Genomic DNA, 26,403 nt, shown 5'->3' with positions numbered 1-26,403 from the left:
CAGAAATCATGAAATTTTGGGGCCAAAATCATTTTTGGTTGGTGCAAATGAAGAACCAATTTTATTTTTTTTGGTGAATTAGGAACCAAAATCATTTAAACGGACTATTGATCCTGACACTTCAATAAAGCAAGTGGCATGTAGATAAATAAGAAACTTATCTAAATTTAAAACTCAAGAGTAGCTCAGTTGTTAGATGGGACTATATAAAAAATGAGCTATCTTATCTTAATAATGCAAAATCGAGCACTATTTGAGCACCGTATACAATGCATGTGTTAATGTAATTGTATGTCTGTAACGCTGCCACTCAATTTTCTTCACACTCAGCCCATCCTTCCCCCACACTCTCTCCGGCGTCAGTGTCAGCGTTGAAGTCCGTCCTCCCTTACCCTTTGAACTACCTCCGTTCCACCCAACCCCCACTCCTTTCCAGTCGCCTTTGTCTTCATCCATGCTGCGAACACGAACATATTTCTACAACTGATGAGTTCAGTCAGAAGATCAAGACCCAAATGTTAAATATCAAGAACAAATAACCAGTAAGAACATTGTGAAACCCAATTACTCATAGTTTTACTCATTCATCTCTTTCAAAAGTATAAATAACTGAAACCAAATAAATTTTGGGCTTTTGCAATTTATGATGCTCTAATATTCTATCAAATCATATTTCTCTAATAAAAAGGATCAGTGTTGTTTCTTCTTTGTCAATTGCAAGAGGCTAGGGTTTAGAGCGGCAGATGTTGCACTTGCACAAATGGTGGGGGAGGAAGAGGAGGGAGAGAGAAGGGTTGGGGGAGGAGGTCTGGTCGCCGGCAGCATGTGTCGATGATGACAATAAAATATTGGGTAACTAGTGTTGATGATTAAGTTATTGTTCTACTGGAGTCCAACTGTTCACCCTAGCCAACGTCTCAATTTTTTTGAACAGGACCAACATCTCAATTTAATTACTAGAAAATTGCTTTTCTAACATTGAAAAGTTCCAATTGACACAAGTAAATTATTTAAACGCCCCAGCGGTAGTTAACTATCGTTCTGCAAACCGGCGGCAGTTAACTACCGCTGGATTCAACGGTGGTTAACTGCCGCTAAATCTAGCGGTTGTTAACTATCGCTACGTGTTTGAAAATTTTTCTAGGCAGTAGCTCATTTTTCCAGGTTCCAGTGCCTCCAAACCAACTAAAAGCTAGCACTTGATCAATCAACATGTTTGGTTTCTAGTCACTCATCAAATATTTAACAGGAACAGGATAAAATTAACAGGAACATGATATTTAAAACGCAAGAAATAATATAAAAGGTACGTCCGAAAATGTCATAGAAATAAGAAAATGTACGGAACATGTCATAATTATACATCACGGTCATCATAGTAAAAAAGTACATAAAAAAAACCTAATCATATATAATCAACCCTACTGCCTAGCATGCCTCGGCCCCCTGCGCCGCCTGACAATCTGTTACGTAAGGGCAGGGCGACCAGTACCGGCTATCCGCATCACCTCCTGGACAATCTCCTCTTTAGTCATCTCGGCTTGCCTGGCCACAATATCATCAGCTATATGCACCACATCCCGGATGATTGTCAGTGTGTCAGACATCTCCCTGGCATGCTCCTCCTCTATGATATGCTCCACGTTCGCTGGCCTGGGAGGAGATCCTTCATCAGGTGGGAGAATACGAGGGTGAGAGACTTTGGCATACCAAGCCATGTAGCCAGGCGCATGATGTCATGGTCTCTCACACGCATCTCCCCAAGCAGTGAAGAACCACACCTGAGCGTTCTGCAGCACGGTGGTCAGCAAAATGTGTAGGCACCTGAGCGACATATGATGGATGTCTGGGAACATCCTGTACATAGAAAAGCTGCCTCTTTACCCGCTCAGGTAAATGACGGTACACCCTCTCCTTCCTGCACATCAGCCATCCCGAGTAAGTGACAATAAGCTAAAAAGGGCGTATCTCTCTGTGATCACCATAAGGAGAAAACCTGACGTCATCCACCTCTAAGCGATCAAGCCTTGAGCAGTAATAGGATTAAGATGACTTACTTGTGATTTACTTGATGAAATTAGGATGATTTTCGAGCAAATGAGGTTTGGGTGATTTTGGATTGAAAATGAAAATGTTTTGCATGTAACATTATAACCAGAAAATGGAGGTTTCTGCGTTCATATCATATAAATTAGAACGACAGTTAACTACCGTTGAGTGCCAGCGGCTGTTAACTGCCGGCGTATCATTGAGCGGGTGTTAACTGCCGCTGGAGGCATTTACGTATTTTACTTGTGTCAATAGGAAGGTTTCATTGTCAAAAAAGCAATTTTCTAATTACTAATTGTACCTACTTGCTAAGATCCGACGCTGAGTTTAGTTTCTATTTAACACTTTAAGCAAAATTCAATTAAAAATAAATGATACAAGGCGTTAAAGAATGATAAATCATATTTTTTTAAAAAGATATTTTATTTTTTTTTGAGGGAAAGATTTTTATTTTTATAATCATATTGTTCACTTTATCTAGTCTAGAGTAAGGTTATATAATCACCGGTATCCCATTAGTCAGTTACACTTTCAGAAATGTGTTGAATCTCCAGCGGATAGTATGAAGCACCGTGATTGATTCGAATGTAGTAACAAGTAAAAACACAAAGCGAAACATTTTGAAATAACGTACTGGCGTATTTGTTTCCTTTGTCTCCATGCGTTTTGTTGGTGGATTGGATAGCTCTGATTTTCCTTCATCTAATATTAATGAGCCACACCAACATAACATGATGCAAATTTCTCGTGAGTAAAAAATATACTGAAAATAAATCTATAATTATCAGTAAAGCTAGTCAACATAGAAATAGTAAATTCTAACTTGTTGGTGCTACAAATATAATTAGAGAGCTGCAGCAACTAACAGCTACGGTTATGGAAGCTCAATCTTTACGATATCTTGCCCAAAACCCCTTCTTCCTGGCAGAATCATTATCAGACAGGGATCGATTCCACTTGGATCCCAATGAAAAATGCCGCTTCAAGAAGGGTTTTCTTAATGAACTCCTTGAACTGGAGCTAGCCTCCAATTTTGAAGCTGCACTTTTTTGGCGATCATAACCATCTAATCCGCCATCAAAGTAGCTATCAACTACACGGTTTCGGGATATCTTGTAGTTCTTGGCCTTCATTTCAGATTCGGCCCTAAGACTTTTTCTGGATAACATTGACAAGTGCTTCTCTCCAACCATGCAAATTGGACAAGCTGGATCATAACTATCTGCTTCTGATGTCATGGTTTCCAAACATTCTGCATGATATGCATGACCACAGACCAGCACAGCAACAACTGAGAGGTCGTTGTTGGAAATGAATTTCTGGCTGCTCCATGCAGTTCTCTCAGTCAAGAGCTTGGAGCAGGCCCCGCAAGATTGTAAATCCATGGTGGGAGAATACGAGAACCTACTACTAGTTGCACTTAGCTTGTGGCGACCTGAACCAAAATGCTCACTGTCAAATGACCACCTTTCCTTTTGAGATGATGCCACCAGTTCAGAAAAGGTGCGCATAGACCAGCCATCAGATGACCCACATTGGGATCCAGCTATCATGTCATTGCTGCAAGTGGACAGCACAAATGACGGTCTTCCTTCAGAAATAGAGTTGTCTGGCGATTTCAGACCCAGGATTCGACTATCAGAAATTTGTCTCAATAGTGGGTGTCCTGGAGATCGATGAGCCCATCTAGATGGTGTTGGGCTAGGAAGATTGTGACGATTAAGATTGCGGGTTGTAGGTGTTGAGAAAGAAGAGGGCATTGATAAAGAAATATTTGGTATTGAAGATTCTGCGATCTCTGGTGATTCTGTCAGATTTTTGGCCTATTGATAAACATAGATAAGAATATGGTTAGAGCGGCACAGTAAAAGACTTATAATTCAGATATTGGGAAACTATTCTAATCAATTTCAGCAATTTGAAAGAATCAAACTCACCACTGTAGAACAATTACTTGACATGGATAGATCTGCAACAAATAAAAAGAGGAAGAAGAAAGATAAATCAATGGCCCAATAAAAAAAAACAGTGACCAAGGAAACATGTTGAATAGAAGAGAGCATCGTCATTTTGAAATCAGGAAACAACATATATAACCATTCAAGTCATGAGCTAAGATTGGAAAACCATGTTTTTCATTTTTATTTTAAAAAGAAAACTGAATCTAGAAAGAGCAATGATTGATAAAGGAGCTCTAAGCCCTTATGTTGGTTTTTCAATGAACAGTCCCGTCATTGAAAATGTTGAACATGGGGCCTATTGATGTTTATGCCACCCCTAGACTAATCCTTACTTCACCATCTTGTCCACGTAGGGGTGAAGTTACTATAACCAGTGTACAAGGCCAAAATAATATCTAACTATGAAGCATGGACACTCAACGACGATAAAAATTTGAGAAAAGGACATAATTCAATGTAATCACATGCGTGGGCGTTGTGTCGGTGTCCGACACATCCTCAATCAGAATTGTCGGTGGTACATGTATTCTTATTAATTAGTGAGTAAAGGGACAGGTACAGCAGGGGAAAAAGCTCAGTGTTGGTTCTTGCTAGAGCTTAACCAAACATTCCCCCACTCTTTCAGTTGGAAAGATAAAAGTGAAGGTTGAGGAAATGAGCTCTGTAATTTCCAAAGATATTGCCAAAAGAATCCACCTATTAATAAACCTTCTTTCAAGCAATGGGGTACTTCAAACATCTCTTTTAGATGCTAATGTTTTAGCACATTCAACAATAGAATAATGGAGTTAACATTTACCTGAAGATAGAGTCATCCGATTTGCACCTAATTGCTCATGAATAGGCGACTTCTGAGACATGGGTGTTACAGAGTTCTCCAGGGTGCTCCCCACATCAGATAAATTTCCTCTATCAGAACTTAAAGACCCCTTAAACTCCATGCTGACACTTCTGCTGACTCTGCGAGACGCGCGAAACGAAAGATCATCAATTTCACTAGCAACACGGCCCCATCTATCCCATTGAAAACTCAATGAAGGTGAACACACAGGATTTCTGTGAAAACTTTCACTTCCAGTTCTATTGGGAAGAGTTTGATCCTTTGCAGCAACACAACAAACTGAACCCATGATAACTGCGGACATACACAACAGTCAATCTAATTTGCACAGACAAAGACTCATTACTAAGCAGGTTTGTTCGAATTCTACTACACTACAGTTCTATAGCCCCGCTATTGCTGCTATTAAACAACACTGTACTAAACAGCGTATTGCAGAACAAAAACAAATTGTTTAAATTCCACTACACTATAGCAGTGCTATAGCCGATATTTGACAAGACTGTTACTAAATACTGTATAGATGACTAAAGAACCACTGAGATGAATAAAATACATCGAATTATATACCAGCTAAAATAGAATATAAAATTAAAAACCCACCTTAATTTTGTAATGAGAAAACTTAATCGTACCTCCTTCTGAAGAATAAACAAAAAAGGAAGTTGATTAAATTCAGATTACTGGTAAGTGTAAACAATCCAGAGAGCATTGAAAGAAACAACACACCTATTGTCTCATCTATATTCAATAAAATTAATTAGCTAGTATGAGCAAGTATCAAGTGTCATAGTACTACTACTTCTTAAAATTTGGTTAGACTTAACTCAACTCAACAAAACAGGTCATATAAAAGTCAACACGAAACTCGCAATAATACTCAGATAGTTAAAAAGCACTTCTAGTACGTCAATGACACAACAATTACAAGGTAAACATAAAGAGCCTCCTCTCATCTTGAATTTGTATCCAAGGTACTAGATTGTTTACACTAACCCAGATGAAAGAAAACCACTGAGATATGCTCTATACCCAATACAAAAGATTGCTCTCTTCTGCCGCATCACAAATCCATGAAACACACAGAAAAGTAAAAATCTCATTTTTTTTTTTATCAATAAATCATAAAAACCATTAAAAAATTAAATTTCAGAAAAAATAAACAGAAGGGATGCAAAATCATCCATCAATTCACAAAAGGAAGCAGTAATATTGACATTAAAGTAGATTAGAATAAGTATTGAAAAAGTTAGGGTTTTGAAGCATGATGAAGAAGACAAGTTGATTATTAAAGATAAAAGCTAAAAATAGAAAAAGAAGAAGAAAAAGGATGAGATGAAACAATTACCTGTTAATTAAATTGAAAATGAAATGAAGATAGTTTGAGAGAAAAATAAGGAAATTATTTGGAAGTTGTTGTCATTTAAGGTTTTGTCTGAAGTCTTCTTCTTCGGCTTGTCTTGTCGCTGGTAATGCGCACCCAATGCTGTAACGCCGTTAGTTGAAAGTTATGACTTTATGACTTTTTTATGTATCCGTTATAACGGAGTTAGCTCTCAATAGTGGAAACTGAAAAAGGGAATACAGCTCAAATATCAAGTCCCCATTCAATCATATCTCTCTCAAGTAATACTATAAACTAAGATGATTTTTTATTCTTTGTGAGGAAGATGATTCAATTTTTTCTTCTTCTGGAAAGGAAGATGATTTTTTTTTTTTTTTTTTTTTTTAAGGATTGGGAAAATAATTAAAGATAACAATGATCATAAGTTTTTTTTTAAGATCAAAAGTTGTATATTAGCATATGTAAAATAGTTGACAACCATGTATATTTTGAATCGGAAATAATATTGTCTACAAAAATATCTTCTAAAAATAATTGTTTAGAAAAATATCTAGAGCATTAATGTTATAAGACTAAAGAAATAGAAACAAGAATATAGAGAAGGAGAGAGAAAGGAGATAATTTTATTATTCTCTTGTGATATCCCATTAGCTTACGTGTAAATTATATTTATAGAGAAATATAATGACTTAAAAAATAAGCACTCATGAGAAACAAACACAATAGTATGCATGAACTAATAGCATGACCCCACAACTCAATTGTTAAATGGACATCCACTTATGATGTTTATAACACTCTTCATTGGATGTCCGTCAAAGATATGTCTCGTTAAAACCTTTACTAGAGAAAAACACGATGGGAAAAGAATTCCAGCGAAGGAAAAAATTACTATATCATTTTGTGTCATAATTTGCCTCGTTAAAAACTTTACTAAGAAAACTAATAGAATAGGATAAAACCAGTTAAGGGAAAAAAATGCAAAACACATTTATGTCTCTTCCTCATAAAGGTAATCGTATACGAGACAAAGAAAGTCGAGTAATTTTTATACTAATTACTTGAAATCTTACCTTTACGGCAACTCTGTTGAAATATTTCTTCATGCCCTTGTTCAAATTAGCAGTGATTGAGAGATGTTAGCTTTATTTTGAGTTATTGCAAGAGCCTCCCTTGAGAGATACACAAGTTTTTTATATCTATAAAATCATCATCCTTAATAAAAGTGCATTTTTTACTTTCTTAATGTAGTGCTAACATTTTTAAATGATCGAATAATATTATCGTTTCTTTAAGATGAAACTTGTATGTTTGTCTTTGTCATAATATTTGCGCTTACTTTTCTAATATTGACAGAAATAAACTACCAAAAGATATATAGTTAACAAAATTACCAAAATATATATAATTAACAAAATACATTAGTGTTTACACTTGAACTAAGATAAAGTACTCCAGGCCCAACTCAAATTATTCATCATATTTCTTGAGAACATGATATTTACTCGTTAAAGCGTCATCATAATCATTTTAGTACATGATCAACTAGATTTGTCCAATACATTAACTATATAAGTTTCTTAGTGCAAAAAATCTCATTTAAATAATTCTTAGTGCACAAAATCTCATTTAAATAATAAATTTGTAATTTCAAACAAACATTTTTGCGTCCAAGATAGTTCATTTTAAATTTTTCTATAATCAACATATTTTAAAATCTTTTTAGGTGTTCCGATAATCTTTATACCATCATCATAAAGTCGATTATAACAATTTCATTTATAAATATTTAAAATGGATAAATGATGTCATTTCATCATTAGTTTTTATAGTATGTATTATAAAAAATTAAATACTTCATGAAGTTTCATATAATCATCACTGTCAAATGAGCCATAAAAATACATTGTAGTACATCTTTCATATAAATTGATGAAGAACCCAAATAAAGAAAACTATGATTTGCTTGTTGAAGAGAGAAACTCACCTTATTTTAATTTTATATTATCTATATTGATAAGGAAAAATTGTCTCTCCCATGAATTTTTAGACCAAAATATGATGATATGATTTATTTTAAATGACGTAACATTACAGTTTGATGATATGGAATGATTAACTAATGTGAAACTGTAAAAAAGTCCCAAAAAGTTTCAAATTCAACTTTATAGAATATTCATTTTTGTAATTTAATTAATGGCATTAAAATAACTTATATATATGGATGATTCTAAATCACTAGATCCTACTTTGCGTCATTTAAACATGTAAAATCATCATTTCTTCCACACTTTAGAAAAGTGGAAGATGGAGGGAAAGAGTAATAAATAAGAAAAGTTCGTGAGAGTTATTTAATAATTCGTTCAAAAATAACTACAAATATCATTTTTCTTTGCAGAAGCTATGAGCTTAGCATTCTCCCAAGACCAAAACAAACAAGCAATTAGTTATCATGTTCAACATACGATGAAAGAGTAGTGAGATTTATGTTACCCCTAATTTATCCAATGAAACAGTACAACCACATGTGTTTAAAATTTCATCTTAATGTAGAAAACAATTTTAACAAAATTAAGTGGGTTACAAAATTATCCTTTATTTGTAACTAACTTTATTTACAAAGTTATCATGTTCATCTTAAAATGGTGGAAAATAATCGTTATTCAAATAAATAAAAAAGCGTGCATTGTTGATTTTTTTTTTTCCTTCTTGTGCGAGTATACAAACAAACGGTTTTCACATTTATGCTTTTTAGTGGTTTATATATATACAGGGCCGTCTTAACAAATTCATAGGCCCGACTTTAATTTTATAAGGGATGCAAAAAAAAAAAAATCTGAGCCCAAAAAAATAAATAAGTTATTTAAAAAAAAAATATTAAAAATCATACTTTTGTGGGTCTTGAACACATGACCTCACACTCATCAAAAAGTGGTCATTCACTAAAGCAAGCTGTACAAATTGAATTAATTTGCTTTTAATAGATATATAACCATTATTTTCGTGACTTACATATAAAAAAAAAAATTTGGGCCCCAAAAAATTGGAGACCCGATGTCGTCGCCCAGCCTCGACGGGCTATGGGCCGGCCCTATATATATATATATATATATCAACTTCAATTAACCGATAAACATTAATATAATTTTTAGATATGTGAAACAAAAAAATATATATGATTTTTTATGGTAGAAAGATGTGTGGATTTTAGTGCGAGGGATCAATAAGTGCCTCATCGGTGGACCATGAAAATAACACCGTTATGTAATATTTTTATACTAAGCAAAAATACAATAATTTTTGTTTTTTTCAGAATACCACACAACTTAATAAAAACAACTTAATAAAAAAAAGGTAAATACATCTTTTCGTCCTTGTAATATTAGCGAATTCTAGTTTTAGTCCCTGTAAAAAAAAAGATTTAGATTTTGTCTCTGTAATTTCATATTCTTCCACTTTTGGTCCCTCCTTTCATCACGTCAGCAGAATCTGCATAAATTACGTCCCTGTAATTTCAGATTCCTCCCTTGGTCCCTGTAATTTCAAATTCCTTCACTTTTGGTCCCTCATTTTACGTGTCATGTATGCAGATTCTGCTGACATGGTGGAATAAGGGATCAAAAGTGGAAGAATCTGAAATTACAGGGACAAAATCTAAATCTATTTTTTTTTACAGAGACTAAAATCGAAATTTGCTAATATTAGAGGGACGAAAAGAGATATTAACCTTAAAAACAACATACACAAATATATAAATTATGGGTCATGCTAACCGATGTCCCCGGACACTGGTTAAATATACCATAAAAGAGAATTATTACCATAAAAGATACTGTTTTTGACTTTATTATAAATTAATTACACAATTTCTTACTCTTTCATTGATTCAAACCATGAATGATTACAGCCTTTCTTATTTAATTTTCCTATCATTACTCATTCACCACCGAAAAACATTTGCAGAAGTTGTAATGGGCTGGTTATGATCATGATACATCATATTCATAACCATGTTTTGTTCATAACAATCTCTCGAAGAGGACCCATTGGTAGTGGCATTTGCTTTGATGAGTCAATGATTGAAACCTTTGACTAAGCTCACCAATTTGGGCCCTCAAAATTGAATTTTCTGCCTCAACATTCAAATAGTGTTGTGTTGTGATATTTATGCTATTCAGAATTTCACTGTTGTCTTTTGTGAGTTGAGACATCTGACTCATCATATCATCAACATGTTTATGCTTTCTCATCCTACATCTTTTTGCTGATTCACGATTCGATTGCTTTCTCTTATTTTTTCTTTGATCCATCAACTCCTTCTCCGGTCCAGAACTCTCAAGAATTTCCACCAGTTCAATAATTAATTAATACTAATGAGTTGAGTTGAGTTGAGTACATCATGATATATGAATTAAAAGTAAGGATTAAAGAGAAAACGTAGAACCAATAGAGGAAAACAACAGAGAAAGATTGAACTAAGTGGGTTCTACGTCTGAAAGATGAATTAATGATAAACCAAGAAAGAAGGATTTCACAGAGAACAGAAGACATGAATGTTAAACAGTAACACTTGGCATAATAGAGATTCCTGCAAAGAAATTAGTTACAAAAGAGAATTTGAAAGGGAAAAAATAAATCCAAAAATTACCTTACCCGCTGAAGATTGTTGAAAGAAAAGGGTGAGAGGTTGAAGGTGAAGGGGAAATGAAAATGGTGAAGGTGGGTGAAAGGGAAGAGGAAGGGAAAGTTGGTTGAGTAACTAGGAGTGAATATATAGAAGAGAATGATGGTGACAAAGACACACAAAAGAACATAAAAACCAACAGTAAAATGGGGGCAAAAGCAAAAAAATCATCGGAATCTCCTCCTCCTAGGTTTATTAGAATAGAATATTCTCCCATTTAGTAATAGTTACACACAATCCAGACAAATTTATTACTTCAAATATTTTTTTAATACTCATAATTTTTCTAAAGTGCTCTTATAATAAGGGACAAATGGAGTATTTTTTTTCATTTGATTAAAGATAAGTTTTTTTTTTCTTTCACAAGCACGAATCGGGATCAATTATGAACCAAATTATCAGGATCCAAATATCTACCACTTGTACTCTATATTAAAGTGAGTCAACATATATTATCCTGTTTCAAATTATATGTCATTTTAGCAACAAAAAAATCCAAATTATATTTCACTTTACAACAACAATAACAATGAATAATTAATGCTTATTTCTCATTAAGCCCCTTTTTATTTATTACTTTATCTTTGTTCAGTTATTTTAATTTATGTTTTTCATACCATTAATAAATGATATTTTTGCAAAACAATTCATAATTAATCTTTTCTATACAAAATTAATTGTATTTTTTAATATATGTGAAATTTATAGAATGACATATTATTTAAAACAGAGGGAGTATAATTTTTCGACATAGAAATAATTTTATAGTATTTAAAATTACAACTTACAACTTTAATCACAAGATTAATTATTTTCATATATGTGAGCTTTTTTATTTCCTTTTCCATCATAATAATTACTCTCTCCGTCCCATATTAGATGACTTAGTTGACTCCGACATACGTACTAATGCATATGTTTTATCTTCGATATCTTCAGTTTTTTACAAAAAAAATTCTAAAAATTTAATATTTTAAAAATATTCATCGAGACGAATCTAACAACATCTAACATGATATTATTTTATCTTTATGAATTAGTAAAAGAATATGATCAAATAATGTATATTGTCAAAATAAATCATTTATTAAGGGACGAAAGGAGTAAAAAATTGTGCACGATTACTTTAAGAAGAAGTAATTTTATTTTATCCTGGTCTTTTCACGGCTCCTAACAGCCTTACAGATATTGTCAAAGATGAGAGGAATTTAAATCAGTGAAAGGTTGATTACGAGGCAACTAAGGGCCCTTTTAAGATGTGAATCTCACAAAAATAAGTGCAAGATTTCAAACTCCAAAGTCAAGTACCATTGGCATTTCTAAGCAAGTTGATGAAAAACTGCTAAGTTCATAGAGAATGAACGTGTGCTAATGCACGGATGCATAGAGAGAATCTATGTTCAGCATGATTTGTTAGCCACCACATATGCGCCGGTGTAGCATGGATTATAAGTTCAACTTATAGAAAAAATATAGATGTTTGTACTTCAAATGTGATACAGTACTGCTAAACATGAGACTTAATTTACAGAATGGTTTTAAGAAAGACACATTATTTATTGTAATAAAAAAAAGACACATTATATACAAGGAAAATACAATACAAAGTTCAAGACAAAATCAATGTCTCAGCATAGTGGTTAAAAACTACTATCATGCCTCATCAGCAAACACAGTTTCATGTTTTTTCAAGATGGACATATTTTAACTGTTTTCTCTGTTCTCAACAAAAAGAAAACAGAATATATATTGAGCTCACTTATAAAAGAGACCTGCTAGTTATTCAAAGCAAGCTATTACCTTAGACACTATCGGTACCAACAAAAGGGAACATAACAAAAAAGAACCCTGAAGATAATAATATCAAGAGCACAGCTCTGCACTTCCCATAGCAGATTCAGGATGGTAATGAAGCATTTCACTCCACATCAACTCCCTTATCACATCTTCTCCTAGATCCTCATCAATGTCAAGATCAATTGGAATGATGGCTGGAGGGTCAGAATTAGGATCATAGAGAGAGGCCATGAAAGGATGTTGAAGCGCTTCGGTGACACTGATCCTTTTTGTGGGATCAAAAACAAGCATCTTTGAGAGTAGGTCTATTGCCAATGGATGTGCATTGGGGTAAAGTCTGGAAAAGGGGGTTCCGGGGGAATATGGAAGTGATTTGATGTATCTCTTTGCTTTTGGATTATCAATAAATTCAATATCCTCCTCCCTTTGACTGCCAAGGATATTGATAATCAGTTTTAGTTGGTTGAGACACTCTGAACCCGGGAAAATAGGTTTTCGTCCAAGAAGCTCAGCAAAGATGCATCCCACAGACCATACATCAATAGATGTCCCATAGTTGTCACAGCAAAGTAGGAGTTCTGGTGCCCTATACCACCGTGTTACAACATACTCCGTCATGAACTGGTTCTTGCTGCAGTTTGTGCGTGCTAACCCAAAATCACATATTTTCAGGTCACAATTTGCATTAATTAGAAGATTCCCAGGTTTTAAGTCACGATGAAGGATGTTAGCTGAGTGTAGATATTTCAAGCCCCGAAGCAGCTACGACAAAAAAAAATCTATTAGTAAATCCAATAATCATTCAAGCAATGCAAATGATTATAATAATTTATAACTTCAAATAATTTATAACTGCAAATCTGCTGCCACTGCAAGTATGACGTAAAGGGCAGGTTTTCTTTGGATGTGCTATAGGTCCAGACGGGATAAAATGCAATATGCAATAAAAACACAATTATTTGTAAGCATATAGTATGAGATATTGCCATATTGAATAGGAATTAAGATTTAATCAAAGGCCTTATGCAAGATAGTCACAAACCAACAAACAAGTTACACAAGTGTGTTTCCTATTGTGTTAACTCCAGAATAATATATACAGATTGCATACACATATAACAATATAACACAGAATGTTCATGATGGGAAAAATGATATATTTGACATCAAGAATTTTGGGTTACCCTAACAATAATTCATACCTGAAAGAGGAAATATTGGCAGTGATCATTAGAAAGTGCTTGGGAAGACTTAATAATCTGATGCAAATCGGTGTCCATGAGTTCATAAACAAGATAAACATCCTTAAAATTATTCCTATGATTAGGCATCATGATGTCTTTCAAAGCAATAACATTCTCATGGTGAAGATGTCGAAGAAGTTTCAGTTCACGCAAAGTTCTAAGTGCATCAACGCGATTCTCAAAAGCGTTTTGTATTTTCTTAATTGCAACTTTCTCATTGGTTTCCCTATTGACAGAAGAACAAACAATCCCATAAGCTCCTCGACCAATGGGCTTAATCGGCACATATTTGGTGTCAATCTCAAAGAGGGTTTGCCACATGGAAAAATAATGCTTTCCTTCAATTCTTATCCCGTTCGGAGGCTCAACAGGAGTCGCCATTCCCTACAAATCAAATTGAACAACAATCATGCACAATTCATTAAGTTTTAATTTATCTGTTCAGTGCAGAGTGAGAAAAAAAAAATCAGCGTGGTTAATACTTAATATCAATCATTATTACAAAAAAAAAAAAAAAAAACCTACCACACCCCTTAATCCTGTCACTATAATAAGTTGAATTAATAAATGAGACTAAAAACCTTAATTAACCTAGGGAGCTAGCATTTGCAGTTGAGAAACTAGATCCAAATTATAATGAAATTGATTGATTATGTAGAGATCTGTAGGAAATTGAGAATGTTACTGTATTTAGAATTGGAGGATTAAAAAGAGAGAAGAGTGTAAAGTAAAAATTGCTAATTAAGCAAATAAGGAAAGAGAGAGAGAGATTACAAATATAAACCTTATCGTTGATTGAATTGAATTAAGGTGTGGAAGAATGAAAAGTAATTGAGAGAAGGATGAGTGAAGTTGAGTATGTTCGGGGATGCATAGCAATTAGCATAGGTATTCTCAGCGATTGATCATGAAAGAAAGATTCTTTAGTTTAGGTTCTCGGATATTTGGATTTTTTCAATTTCTCTTTCTCTCTCTTCTTCCGTTTCAGAGACACACACACAAGAAAAAGAAAAGAAAGAAACCAAGTCACATACACACCCGCATTTTCCTCCAATAAGCCGCACCTAGACTTCTTCATATTGATATTTAATATTGTACTTTCTTTTATTTATTTTCTGTTTTCATCTTGCATCATCCTTTTTTGTGATCATACTCCTCCATCTTTTCTTCACTACTACGCTATTTTAATCAATTATTATTTAATGCAACAATAATTAGAAACTGTCCGTTGAACTACATGTTTTTTTTTATTTTTGAAAGGAATATATTTTTTTTTTGGTAGAGTATATATATTTTATATTATTTCGTATATCTTATTAAATTAGTATTTCATATATACGGCTCTCATGCTTTCATTCAAATCTTACAAAATACTGTAGCTTATTAAAATAAAATAAAATCATAAAACGTAATTGCACGCAAATCAAATCAAATGCCTCAATTCACACACACAAAAAAAAGAAGTTCATGTATGCCTAAAAAAAAAATTCAAATCATGTAAACTACTGGTATTTGAATATTTTCCAGCCACTAGCATAGATACGCAATAAACTGACCGTATTAAAAAAAAAACTAAAATGTTTCTTTTTTTTTTGGAAAAAAACTAAAATGTTGATGAAAACATATATTATTAATTTTTAAAATAATGCTAACATGCGTTATAAGGACAAAAGTTAAAGAACTATAACAAAAATTGAAAGATAAATGTTTTTAAATCATTAAATACATAATTTTTAAGAATATATTTTTATGGAAAATGCTATTTCTCTAGAAAAATTGCATCAAGAATTTTCCAAGACACACCTTACAAGTTTTAATTGCATAATTTATTTGTTCATTTCCTATTTTTCACTCACACCTCATTGAATTGTGACAAATAGCACATTGTGATTGGCTGCTCTTTATTCTTGAAGAATTTTTGATGTTATTTTTCTAAAGATATATCATTACTCTATTTTTATATTTATTTTTAATATGTGTCTCAAAGACACACGCCAACATTTCCTTTTTTCTTTTAATAGTAAATTAAACATTCTTAATGAATAATGAGACGCCATAATCAAATATTTTAGCTTTTATTGAGTAAATTACACTTCACAACTCATTTCGAATATGATGAGGGTTACCGATGTATTAGGTGTTCCTCCATGCGTTATTTATGGTGTTACCGTATAAAATTCGTTATTTGAAGATAATGAAAGCTCAAATATATTTGTGCTTTTAACCCAACCTAAGAAAAAGGATCTCATTCAAGGATCATGACTAACCACTTTTGGTATTATTCAATGATTCAAATGAGCTATTTGCAAGTGAGAAGAACTATCCAATGTATATCTAATAGTTTGTTGATACTTAAGGCAACGGAGCACGTTGACGCTCCTTTCATTCCTAAGGTAGGAACAACAAGATTCCCTAGACGATGCATGTAAGACTTATATTGTATCACATGTCGCTTTAAGACGTGACATCTTTTATGGTCGTACATAAGGTAATATCTTGTGTTGCACCATGTTGTAAGTCGAGTTGGTCACCTCAGATGATCTTGGATATGGTCACCTTATCGGGCCTTAATGCCATGAGATTTCTAATTGGACAACTCTTGAGAATAATTGGGTCGGACCTTTTAGGCACGCACCATCACAAGCCCCAAATATTTAGAGTTTTTTTTTTCTTCCAACTAATGTGGTTCTCTTATAGATGCAACATCAAAAGGATCGTTAATGTCTAAAAATGTTGTCGGTGCAATTCAAGATCATCGATTTTATGGCTTTGAATTATCAAAAATCTGAATACAACAAAAGAGGCAACACACAAAAATTCTCCTGATGGTATAGTGTCAGGAAAGTAAACAATGTTGCTCTTTCACCCGCCTCTTGGTTTAGAAATTGATATTAAAGAATTAGAATATGCACAAAGAAACTTGAATCAAAATGATTAATTGTTGAACGCCCCATAAACTTTGTTAACATATGCAAAAAAACTTGCTTGGGTTTCTTAATCACGTAGGTTGACAGTTTACGTTGAAGATTTAGCCCGCCAATAGCCGCAATAATAATAAGTAAGAGGACGCGAAAACTCACATTCAAACAGAAGATCAACTGGTATAAGTTTGAGTATGAATCTAATCAAATACGGCTTTTCCTTTGTGCTCTCTACAGTTTGCTTCTTAGAAACTTATATTTCTTCGTTGATTTGCTCAAATAAGAAACCAACGAATGATTTTAGTTTTTTTTTGTTACAAAATTTTAGGGTGAGGGGATGGTGCCCCAGTCCAAGGCAGGGAAGACCTTCGGGCTCAAAGACTACTTACAAAAGTATTTACATTTACCTCCCTTTAAAGGCACTAGCGGGGCTCGAACCCGAATTTTCTCGGATTCAAGACCTGTCATTTTATCACCAGACCAAACCTTTCGAGTTAAATATGGCTGAAAGTTTAAAAAATAAAATAAAAAAAATAGAAGGCACAACAATCAAATGCATACATCAAAGAGCCATAAACTAAAGAGAGAAGACGTCGACTTTTTTTTTTTTTTACCAGGTGAGTTAGCTGTAACAAAAACAATCCCAATCAAAACATAACAAACTTATGTGTGTCAACATTAGGTAGCTTGCACTTTCGTAAAAACAGGAAAGAAGAAAAAGGTGCATCTTCACATGGTTGTAAAGTAAAAATCTAAAGAACAATGCTATATACAGCGAAGAAAAACATTGCGACACACCACGAATGAAATACAACCATTGAATTATTGGCTATTTGACTGAATGTTAGGTGTCGTGATTCTCTCGTGAGAATGTATGCTGCGATATAAATCATTTTCCAAATCTAAAAAACAATGCTATATACAGTGAAGAAAAACATTACATTAATAAATTCATGACAGATAGACATAGACGGGGTGCATGTTAATGCCAATAAATTCATGAAACTGCACATAACACATTAATTGTACATGTTCAACATTACAAACATAGAGGAAACTTACATTCATTTAAGTTAAATGGTCTTTTTTTTTTTTTGACGTTAAGTTAAATGGTCTTAACAAGGAAGGATAATCAAGAATAAAAATACACACACATACAATTGGTTGATAAAATTAAAAAAGAGATTATTTGAGTTACCCATTTGTGCTTGCTTGTGAGATAACGACGATTGAGGAGAAATTGGCAAGGTTCCTTCAAATCCCAATAGAGCATAACTAGTATGAGAGAACATAATTCTTGGACAAAATTATTTCTTTGAAAACAAAAGAAGCATGCACATTGCACAAACACACAATTTAAAAGTTTTGCACAAGCACACAATTCAAGAAGAATCAATATTTCAAGCCATAACAGAACATATTCAAAGGCAAGAAAAGTCAGGAACATCCAACCATGTACCATGCACGATAGGCTTAGTTCAGCATAAAAGGCTAGCATTAAAATCAAAAACTGATGATGAAGTATTTCTACAAGCAATCAATTGAGTCAAGACCACCATAAACAATCAGAGCCAACTGAATTTATACACAAACTGTATGATAGACACAAAGCATTTATCAACAATCCTATGGGACATCTAGTAAAGTGCATTGATGAACGATCCATCAAATGACTAATCTGACATCCCTGATCTCATTCAGCCTTCAACGTCCATTAAATCTCCAAATATGTCACCACAAAGTGCTCTATTATTGGCCAAAACTGCATCCGTTAAAGAGTGTCCTAAGGGCATTCTTCATAATCAGGAAATTATTCTTTAAAAAAAGTTAAAAACTTCAATTTTTACAAAAACTTACTATTTAAGGTTACTAAACAATATCCTAAAACATTCGTTAGCATTTTCCAAGAATTAAAATACGTTCAACCGAATTTTAGAGGTTCAGGTCTCTTATGTTACCATTTGTTTAATAAGTTCAAGTCTCTTCACACTTTAACAAATCTATTGTTGCTAAGTCCTCTTGAGCTTAACTTAGTTGGTAGGAACAATGCATAATATATGTAAAGTGTGGGGTTCAAATCCAGACTACCACAAAAAAAATCTATTGTTGCTAAAATAAATGGTTAAAATTAGTCAAGAAGAAATATTAGAAGTATTTAAAGTCATTAAACGTATTTTTCTTAATAGAAAAAATCTTAGAGGATTTGACTTTCAGAAACTCATAAGGGTCAGAGCAGACTTTAAAGTTCAACAAACATTACCCTTTAAAAATCAACAAATTGTTCATTTTGATGAAAGTTTCAATTTTTTTTTACTTTTTTAAGTAGCGTTATTCCGAAATGTATTAACATGACCAAGTTATATTAGTAGAAGAGTGTTTCAACATGAATACCATTAAATATGTAGTTTAATTCGATTAAAATAAAAAATAAATGTTAACAAATGTATTAAGAACATTTATTAAAAAAATAAAAATAAAAATTTTATCTTAAAAATTATATACTCGACACATTAAAATTAAAATAAACACCTTTTTTACATAAAACTTATCTATTTTAATAAAATAAAATTGGAATTTGTTAGGATGATGAAAATAAAAGAGTAACAACAAAGTATAAACGACACGAGTGATATGACGTGGCAAAACGACACTGCGTTTGTTGCGAAGTGTGGTCCACGAACAAAAGTAAAAAAAACAGTAACAAAGGTTGAAGACAATGCGTTGAGTTGAACAAGGAAACACAGCAAGCAAAGCAAAGCAAATCAAACATGATCTCTCAGTTCTTCGTACTTTCTCAAAGAGGCGACAACATCGTCTTTCGCGATTGTATCTTTCTTATTTCTAATTTTATCATTAATATATTTTTTTTATTATTATTATTATTCCAATTTCTTTTTTATAAATAATGATAATAAATTCCCATAACATGAAATTCAAATAAATAAATGCAGATCGTGGTGAAGTCCAAAAGGGAAGCGCTGAAACATTTTTCCGCAAAGTTAAATTCTGGAAAGAAGACGCTGATGGAGATGCTCCACCTGTTTTTGTAGGTATTTTATTTTTATTTTTTTATCAAAAAAGTTGAATATATTTAATTTATTTTTTGAGTGTTTTAATTTTTATTAATTTGAATAGAATGTAGATGGTGTGAACTACTTCCACGTGAAGGTTGCTGGGTTATTATTTGTTGCTACAACTAGAATCAATGTTTCTCCTTCTCTTGTTTTGGAACTTTTACATAGAACTGCACGTGTCATCAAAGATTACCTTGGTGTTCTTAATGAAGACTCTTTTCGAAAGAATTTCGTCCTTGTTTATGAACTTCTTGATGAAGTCATTGTAAGTACTTTTTACCTTGGTTCAAGGTTTGCATGTCAAGTATAACCCATTTAGTGCAGCAAGATACACTGTTCAGAATAAAATGCTGTCGAGTAGTTACTTTAGCGTAGCGGAATTAGAACATACTGCTATTTTCCGCAAACTGCGAATGATAACTTTGTTTCTGTTTGATAGATATGTGTACTTGTACTGAAGTCAATTTGTTCCAGGATTTTGGTTATGTGCAAACAACATCTACTGAGGTTTTGAAGTCATATGTTTTCAATGAGCCAATTGTGATCGAGAGTTCACAAATGCCCCTTGGCCCCGCTTCCATTTTTATGGTAATTATTTGTATATTCAATGGACAATTACTTGCTGCAGGCATATAGTATTGACTTGTTAAACTCTTGTATTTCCAGCAAGGGACCAAACGAATGCCAGGTACTGCTATTACAAAATCTGTTGTTGCTAATGAACCTGGTGGTAGGAAGAGGGATGAGATTTTTGTTGATGTGATTGAAAAAATAAGTCTCACATTCAATTCCAGTGTAAGTATGCAGGTTTATCTCTTACATGTTTATGTCGTCATGCAATCTATTACACTGTCTTTCCTCCCTTCTTATTGCTGCAAAATTTTGAAGCTTTGTGATGAGTTGTATTGTTTACAACAGGGATTTATACTCACCAGTGAGATTGATGGTACCATTCAAATGAAGAGTTATCTTACTGGTAACCCAGAGATTCGACTTGCTCTCAATGAAGACCTGAGTATAGGAACAAGTGGTAGGTCAATCAATCTATGTTGACTAGTTGATATCAGTTTTCTTGTTTACCCTTCCTTCTTTCCTGATTTCATTCTATTATCTTTAACAGATTACAGAGGTTCTGGTGCTGTGATTTTAGATGATTGTAACTTCCATGAGTCTGTACACCTTGATAGTTTTGATATTGACCGAACTTTATCGTTGGTAAGTGCATATTACACAAGCTTATCTATATAGAGTAATAGTGTATTACAACAGCATGTTATACTATCAAGACCCTTGACTAATTATTGTGCAATTGTTTGATAGGTACCACCGGATGGTGAATTTCCTGTCATGAATTATCGTATAACTCAAGCATTTAAGCCCCCCTTTCGTATCAATGCATTGATTGAAGAAACAGGACCACTCAAGGTGATTTTTTCCTCCCTCTAATTTTCTAAATCTTGTTTCTTTAGTCCATTTAACAATCGGCTATACTTTCATAGGCTGAAGTGACCATTAAAGTGCGAGCTGAATTCAACTCAAGCATCAATGCTAATACCGTTCTTGTACGGATGCCACTTCCTGCATTTACAGCTCGGTATTAAATTTTCTGATCATTGTACATATTATTTAAGTCATAGTTGATAGAAACGATTAGTGTATATTGTCATTGTCAATTGAGCTTGCTAGCAGGCCAGTCGATCTGTCTGATAAATCCGACAACTAGAAATAGAAAGAAAATCACCGTATTTTTCAAAATTTACTGGCAAATGACATCAAATCAAATGATTTTGTATTCTCAATATTATGTTGATACAAGAACCTTTCATTCCACACATGGTTGCATGTGGTATATTCTTGCAATTGAATTTGGTAGAAATGGGGAACATCACACAACATGAGAGATTATCAAAAAGAAAAGATTCGTGAACTAAGAATCAAGTTCAAGTATGGCATATAAACATCACAGCAGTCAATTTCACCACATTGACTACTAATACCTATGCTTTTTCAAGTTATAGTAAGCCATCCCTTCTACAGCACCCGGTATTCTCAACCGTCAGCATCAATATTAAAAATTTAATGGTCAATACTGAGTCTCCTTAAATCAGAACCAAAAACATTTGACTTGCTGAATGGAAGGAGAAAAAAAGGAGAGTGCTTACTAGTGCTGGCGCTGACACTATGATAGTCAGTGACTAACAAGTCACCTGAATTTTCTGTATGTGTGTGCGTGCGTCCCTCACCCGTGATGTGTGTTCAAAATATTCAGCCTGCTGAATGGTGGGGAAAAATAAGAGTGCTAGTTAGTAGTACCACCTCTAACTCTATTGCGGCAGTTAATGCCTCATCAGTGATTTTCTGTATGTGTGCGTGTGCGCGCCTCACCTCCCCTGGTTTTCTCTCTTGTGTGTTCTAAACATTGAACTTGATGAATAGTGTGGGGAAAAGAAGAGTGCTAGCTAGTACTGGCACTAACTTTACTGTGGCAGTCAATGTCTCATCAATGATTTTGTGTGTGCACATGTGCGCCCCACCAGTGGTTTTTCTGTGCGTGGGCTGGGGTGCGTGTTTAGAACCTTCAATCTGCTGATTGGAAGGAGACTGAGAGTGCTTGTTAGCTCGCTAACTCCACTCTGGTATTCAATGCCTCACCAGATTTGCTGTGAGAGAAAGAGGGGGAGTGGGAAAAAGGAGATTGTCTGCTAGTGTTGGCACCAACCCCACGATTCTAGTCGATGCTTCACTAGAGATTTGGCGAGTATGAGAAGAATAGGGGGGGTGGGGTGGAGTAGAAAGATTAGTGTGCTAGTTTGCATTGGCGCCAACTCTAGTAGGGTAGTCAACGCCCCCCTTTGATTTGTTGATGCTGAATGTTGGCGTAGAAAAAGTAGAGTGCTAGTCTGAGTTGGCGCTAACTCTACTATGGTAGTCAATGCCTTGCCTTTGGTTTGTTGATACGGAATGTTGGCATCACACCTCAGAACTCAGAACATTCAACACGCTAAATGGAGGGGGAAAAGGAGAGTGCTTGGTAGCACTCGTGCTAACTCCACTGTGTGTGATAGATAGAGAGAAGGAGGGGGAATATGGAGTGTTTTCTGAAGCTGTGAGAAAGAGAGAGGGAGGGGGAACAAGGAGAGTGTTTTCTGGAGCTGGCGCTGACTTCACTATGGTAGTCAATGCCTCACCAGTTATTTGCTGTATGATAGAGAGAGAAAGAGAGAGGGAAGGAGTCTGATTTACTAAACAGTCATCTACCTTGTTTTTATCTTGTGTGCGTGTGTTTTTAATTTGTTTGACAGACCAGAACTGAAGACCAATTCTTTCTCATGGTTAAAGTCCCATTTGATTTCTTGTTCTTACATATTAGATCTCGTTGGCTAATTTATTTTCAATTTTCCAGTGTTAATTTTGAGTTAGAACCTGGAGCAGTTGGACACACCACTGATTTTAAGGAAGCAAATAAAAAACTGGAATGGGGACTAAAAAAGGTAACCTTGATCATCTTTTCTTTTCCCATTAATAATCAACATATTTTAAACACTGATTAATTTGATGTTCATAAAGAACCTTGTGTTAGTTATTTGAGGCTCGTACGAGTAGTCTACTTAATGATAATAATGGACGGTCCATACTTTTGCAGGTTGTTGGTGGATCTGAACATACTTTACGTGCAAAGCTGACATTTTCGCAAGAATTACATGGTATACAATGATCTGACAGTTCTTTTTTTGCTGAATGTCTAAGGTAATTAACATGTTTGTAATGAATACAGGAAATATTATGAAAGAAGCTGGGCCTCTTAGTATGACATTCACTATACCTATGTACAATTCTTCAAGGCTTCAGGTAAAATGACAAGGATTTTATTTGAAGCAGTTTCTTATAGATTTATCAAATAAAGCTATATGGTCTGTATTGGACGTCTAATGTGCTAGATCTTTCTGATGATATAGTGCCATGATTATACCGCTGATCTAGAAATTAAACCTTGGTTTTGTTGGTGTTCTTGAAGCTCGAGTTACTTTTTTTTTTTCTTTTTTTGAAGGAAATAGAGGCTAAAATTTATTGTCTACCTGTTCATCTATTGAGATATAGATTTAACTTTTGTTATATTTTAAATTGTTTTTCTTTTATTGGTTTATTTGTATATTCACGTTAAATGAATATAGTTCTTACATAACACTTGTTGATGCAGGTGAAGTACTTGCAAATAGCAAAGAAGTCAAAAGCTCATAATCCATATCGATGGGTTAGATATGTAACCCAGGCAAACTCGTATGTTGCTCGGTTGTAATCTGCAAGAATCTAATTTCTGAAAATACTTGTTTTCCAACTCATGGATGTTCACGTATGCTGAATAAATTCAGGAAAATTGCAGGGATTTAAAACATATTTAACTTTAATTTTATTATCTGAAAATTTCTGTTTATAACTTTTTCTATGACTATTTTATAAATTCAAATTTGTCTTATTTGTTTAATACTACTAAAATTTATTAAAAGAAACATAAAGTCATGAAATTCTAAGGAGAATCCGATTCTTGTTTCTCCTGGCCTTGAATCTTTCGGATGTATCCTAGCCTATAGTCAGAAAGGAAGAAGTGAGAGTAAAGCAAAAAGTTGTATTTAGTCATGTTCATGAGATTGTTATTAATTTATCATGCAAATATAAGATGAGAAGCGTTCGGAAGATTCCAAGGTTTTGCTTGAGAGTTTGGAGGGGATGGAGAGGCTTTGGATGGTGGGAAATATAAAGGGAAAATGGAGAAATATTTCATATTTTTTGAATGATCGTATTTTTTTAGAGAATGGTATGATTAATATATTTTTAATTTTAAGAATATAATGATAACATAGATTGAATTTGAAGAACTCGTGCAAACCTTTCAAAATCCTTTTCCAATTCAATTTTTAGTTCCCGAAAACTTGGAGGATTTTATATTATGAAGAAAAATGAACCCCTAAATCCCTCTCCTTCTAAAGTATTTTATTTCTTACTTGCTCCTTCTTTTATTTTTCAATGTCATCTGCTCGCATCCTCTCAAACTTGTAAACAAATCTCAAATTTCAAAAGATGAATCATATGAGAGAATTAGAGTTTAACTTTTAATTAGAACAACTTTTAGTTGGACTTTATTTATTTTACGACCATAGTTCGTGACTTTGTTTACCTCACAATCAATGTTCTGATTATTAGAGTTCTATTTTGACTAGTTTTTTTTTGGGAGGGGGATTGGACTAGTTGTTCGCCTGTTCCTTTGGGGGCACATAAAGCGAATGTTCGTGTACCTGTTTGTTTAGATTAACTAATAATAACAATAGGCATCAAATTCACATATCTAATCATACATGATACATGGCAATCGGGTGAAAAAATGTCAACAATAAGTGATTTGATTTACATGCGTATCTTATACAAATCTTGCAGAATCACATTCATGAAAGCTGGAATTAATCTTTTCTAGAACTGTAGTCAATTATCGCATGTTGTTCAGTTCAATAGATTTTTTTTTTCTTTTTTAACGAAGTTCACGTATGATGTTTAGTTCAACAAAAATTTACATATATATTTTTTTAAACACGAGTATTTTACTTATTAATTATTAAATTAGAATCTATTTTTCCTTCACTAAGATTTAAATTCGGTTTGCCCCAATTATTTTAACTATTAGATTAAATTAGCTGAGTTACTAGTTCTCCCACAAAACCTGATAAATTGAAGAAAAAATGTAAATTTTAAATTGCAAATATGTTTTTATCATGTAAAGCTGCCCTCAAACTAACCAATATCTCAAGTTTATAAGCACCCTGGTTTATAAGCAACCTCTATTGAAGACAATTGAAAATGATAGCTTAAAGAGTTAAATAAATTTTTATCCCTATATATATATATATATATATTTTAATTTTCATAAAAAAATGTCATGTTTTGACCCTTATAATTTTTTTTTTAGCACGCAGTTTTGATCCTTATTAAATTAAAATTTGTTCAATGTTTAAACTTCTAAATTTTAGAATGATTTTTTACACATGTTAAGAATATACTGAAAAAGCATGAGAGAAATCAATCAAGAAGAAATTTTTAAGTCTCGGGAGTAATCCAAGCCCTCTGATTAAAGGGGAAAGTGTCTCAATGTTTTGTAGTATGCATATTAAAGATTAAGAATTTCAAAATGAGTTAAACAAGCTAGTACTTCCTCCTAATACAAAAATGAAAAATGTGTAATCATAGGTTATGAAATTAATTTCTTAAAAAAAAAAAAGTATTTTTTATATTCTAGTAGTTGAACAAGAATGAAATTTATATATAACTGATTCAGAACAGAAGAAATATAACAAAATTACTCTGTAAGATAAGATGAGAAAAAGAGAAAAACTAATTAATGGTTGGGGTAACTTCCCTATTCTCGTGTCAGCTATTCCTTATTCTCAATTATTATTCGACCGGCCGTAGAGAAAAGGAAAAAGAAATAATGTTAGTGGCT

The 26,403-nt window shown here is 33.4% G+C and overlaps 3 protein-coding genes across 5 annotated transcripts; 1 reads left to right on the top strand and 2 right to left on the bottom strand.

Moving 5' to 3' along the window:
- Positions 1–2,726: 2,726 nt before the first annotated feature.
- On the bottom strand, positions 2,727–6,727 carry LOC25490222 (uncharacterized). 3 transcript variants are annotated; one of them, XM_013606703.3, is made up of 5 exons: positions 6,200–6,727; positions 5,455–5,492; positions 4,810–5,145; positions 3,987–4,018; positions 2,727–3,872 (listed from the first exon to the last, which is right to left on the bottom strand). In XM_013606703.3, the coding sequence occupies exons 3-5, from the start codon at positions 5,138–5,140 to the stop codon at positions 2,934–2,936; spliced, it is 1,302 nt and encodes a 433-aa protein (XP_013462157.1). In that variant the 5' UTR covers positions 5,141–5,145; positions 5,455–5,492; positions 6,200–6,727; the 3' UTR covers positions 2,727–2,933. The 3 variants fall into 3 exon arrangements, with proteins under 3 accessions (XP_013462157.1, XP_039688092.1, XP_024635566.1); XM_039832158.1 differs by lacking the exon at positions 6,200–6,727 and adding an exon at positions 5,848–6,144; XM_024779798.2 differs by lacking the exon at positions 5,455–5,492.
- Positions 6,728–12,374: 5,647 nt separating this feature from the next.
- Positions 12,375–14,979, bottom strand: LOC25490220 (mitogen-activated protein kinase homolog NTF3). The gene is made up of 3 exons (XM_013606701.3): positions 14,706–14,979; positions 13,880–14,305; positions 12,375–13,439 (listed from the first exon to the last, which is right to left on the bottom strand). Exons 2-3 carry the CDS (start codon positions 14,300–14,302, stop codon positions 12,744–12,746), a joined length of 1,119 nt encoding a protein of 372 aa, XP_013462155.1. The 5' UTR covers positions 14,303–14,305; positions 14,706–14,979; the 3' UTR covers positions 12,375–12,743.
- A 4,522-nt stretch (positions 14,980–19,501) lies between these two features.
- Positions 19,502–24,351, top strand: LOC25490218 (AP-4 complex subunit mu). Its single transcript, XM_013606699.3, has 13 exons — positions 19,502–19,668; positions 19,794–19,888; positions 19,978–20,181; positions 20,391–20,504; positions 20,583–20,711; positions 20,835–20,946; positions 21,037–21,131; positions 21,237–21,341; positions 21,416–21,510; positions 23,320–23,407; positions 23,560–23,620; positions 23,692–23,765; positions 24,115–24,351. Exons 1-13 carry the CDS (start codon positions 19,611–19,613, stop codon positions 24,211–24,213), a joined length of 1,329 nt encoding a protein of 442 aa, XP_013462153.1. The 5' UTR covers positions 19,502–19,610; the 3' UTR covers positions 24,214–24,351.
- The last annotated feature ends 2,052 nt before the right edge of the window (positions 24,352–26,403 follow it).

Source organism: Medicago truncatula, chromosome 3, assembly GCF_003473485.1.
Source record: "Medicago truncatula cultivar Jemalong A17 chromosome 3, MtrunA17r5.0-ANR, whole genome shotgun sequence".
NCBI classification, from domain to species: Eukaryota; Viridiplantae; Streptophyta; class Magnoliopsida; order Fabales; family Fabaceae; genus Medicago; species Medicago truncatula.
The sequence above is the reverse complement of the archived record's forward strand: the minus strand, read 5'-3'. Positions and strand labels throughout refer to the sequence as shown.

Bases quoted from the DNA above. Each gene is read 5' to 3' on its own strand.
- LOC25490222 (XM_013606703.3), bottom strand. From the start codon at position 5,140: ATGGGTTCAGTTTGTTGTGTTGCTGCAAAGGATCAAACTCTTCCCAAT. The intron at 4,019-4,809 runs GTAAATGTTAAC...TATTTGTTGCAG, and splicing joins TCGGATGACTCTATCTTCAG to ATCTATCCATGTCAAGTAAT. The intron at 3,873-3,986 runs GTGAGTTTGATT...GTTTATCAATAG, and splicing joins CAAGTAATTGTTCTACAGTG to GCCAAAAATCTGACAGAATC.
- LOC25490220 (XM_013606701.3), bottom strand. From the start codon at position 14,302: ATGGCGACTCCTGTTGAGCCTCCGAACGGGATAAGAATTGAAGGAAAG. The intron at 13,440-13,879 runs GTATGAATTATT...TTTTTGTCGTAG, and splicing joins GCCAATATTTCCTCTTTCAG to CTGCTTCGGGGCTTGAAATA.
- LOC25490218 (XM_013606699.3), top strand. From the start codon at position 19,611: ATGATCTCTCAGTTCTTCGTACTTTCTCAAAGAGGCGACAACATCGTC. The intron at 19,889-19,977 runs GTAGGTATTTTA...TAATTTGAATAG, and splicing joins GAGATGCTCCACCTGTTTTT to AATGTAGATGGTGTGAACTA. The intron at 21,342-21,415 runs GTGATTTTTTCC...ATACTTTCATAG, and splicing joins AAGAAACAGGACCACTCAAG to GCTGAAGTGACCATTAAAGT.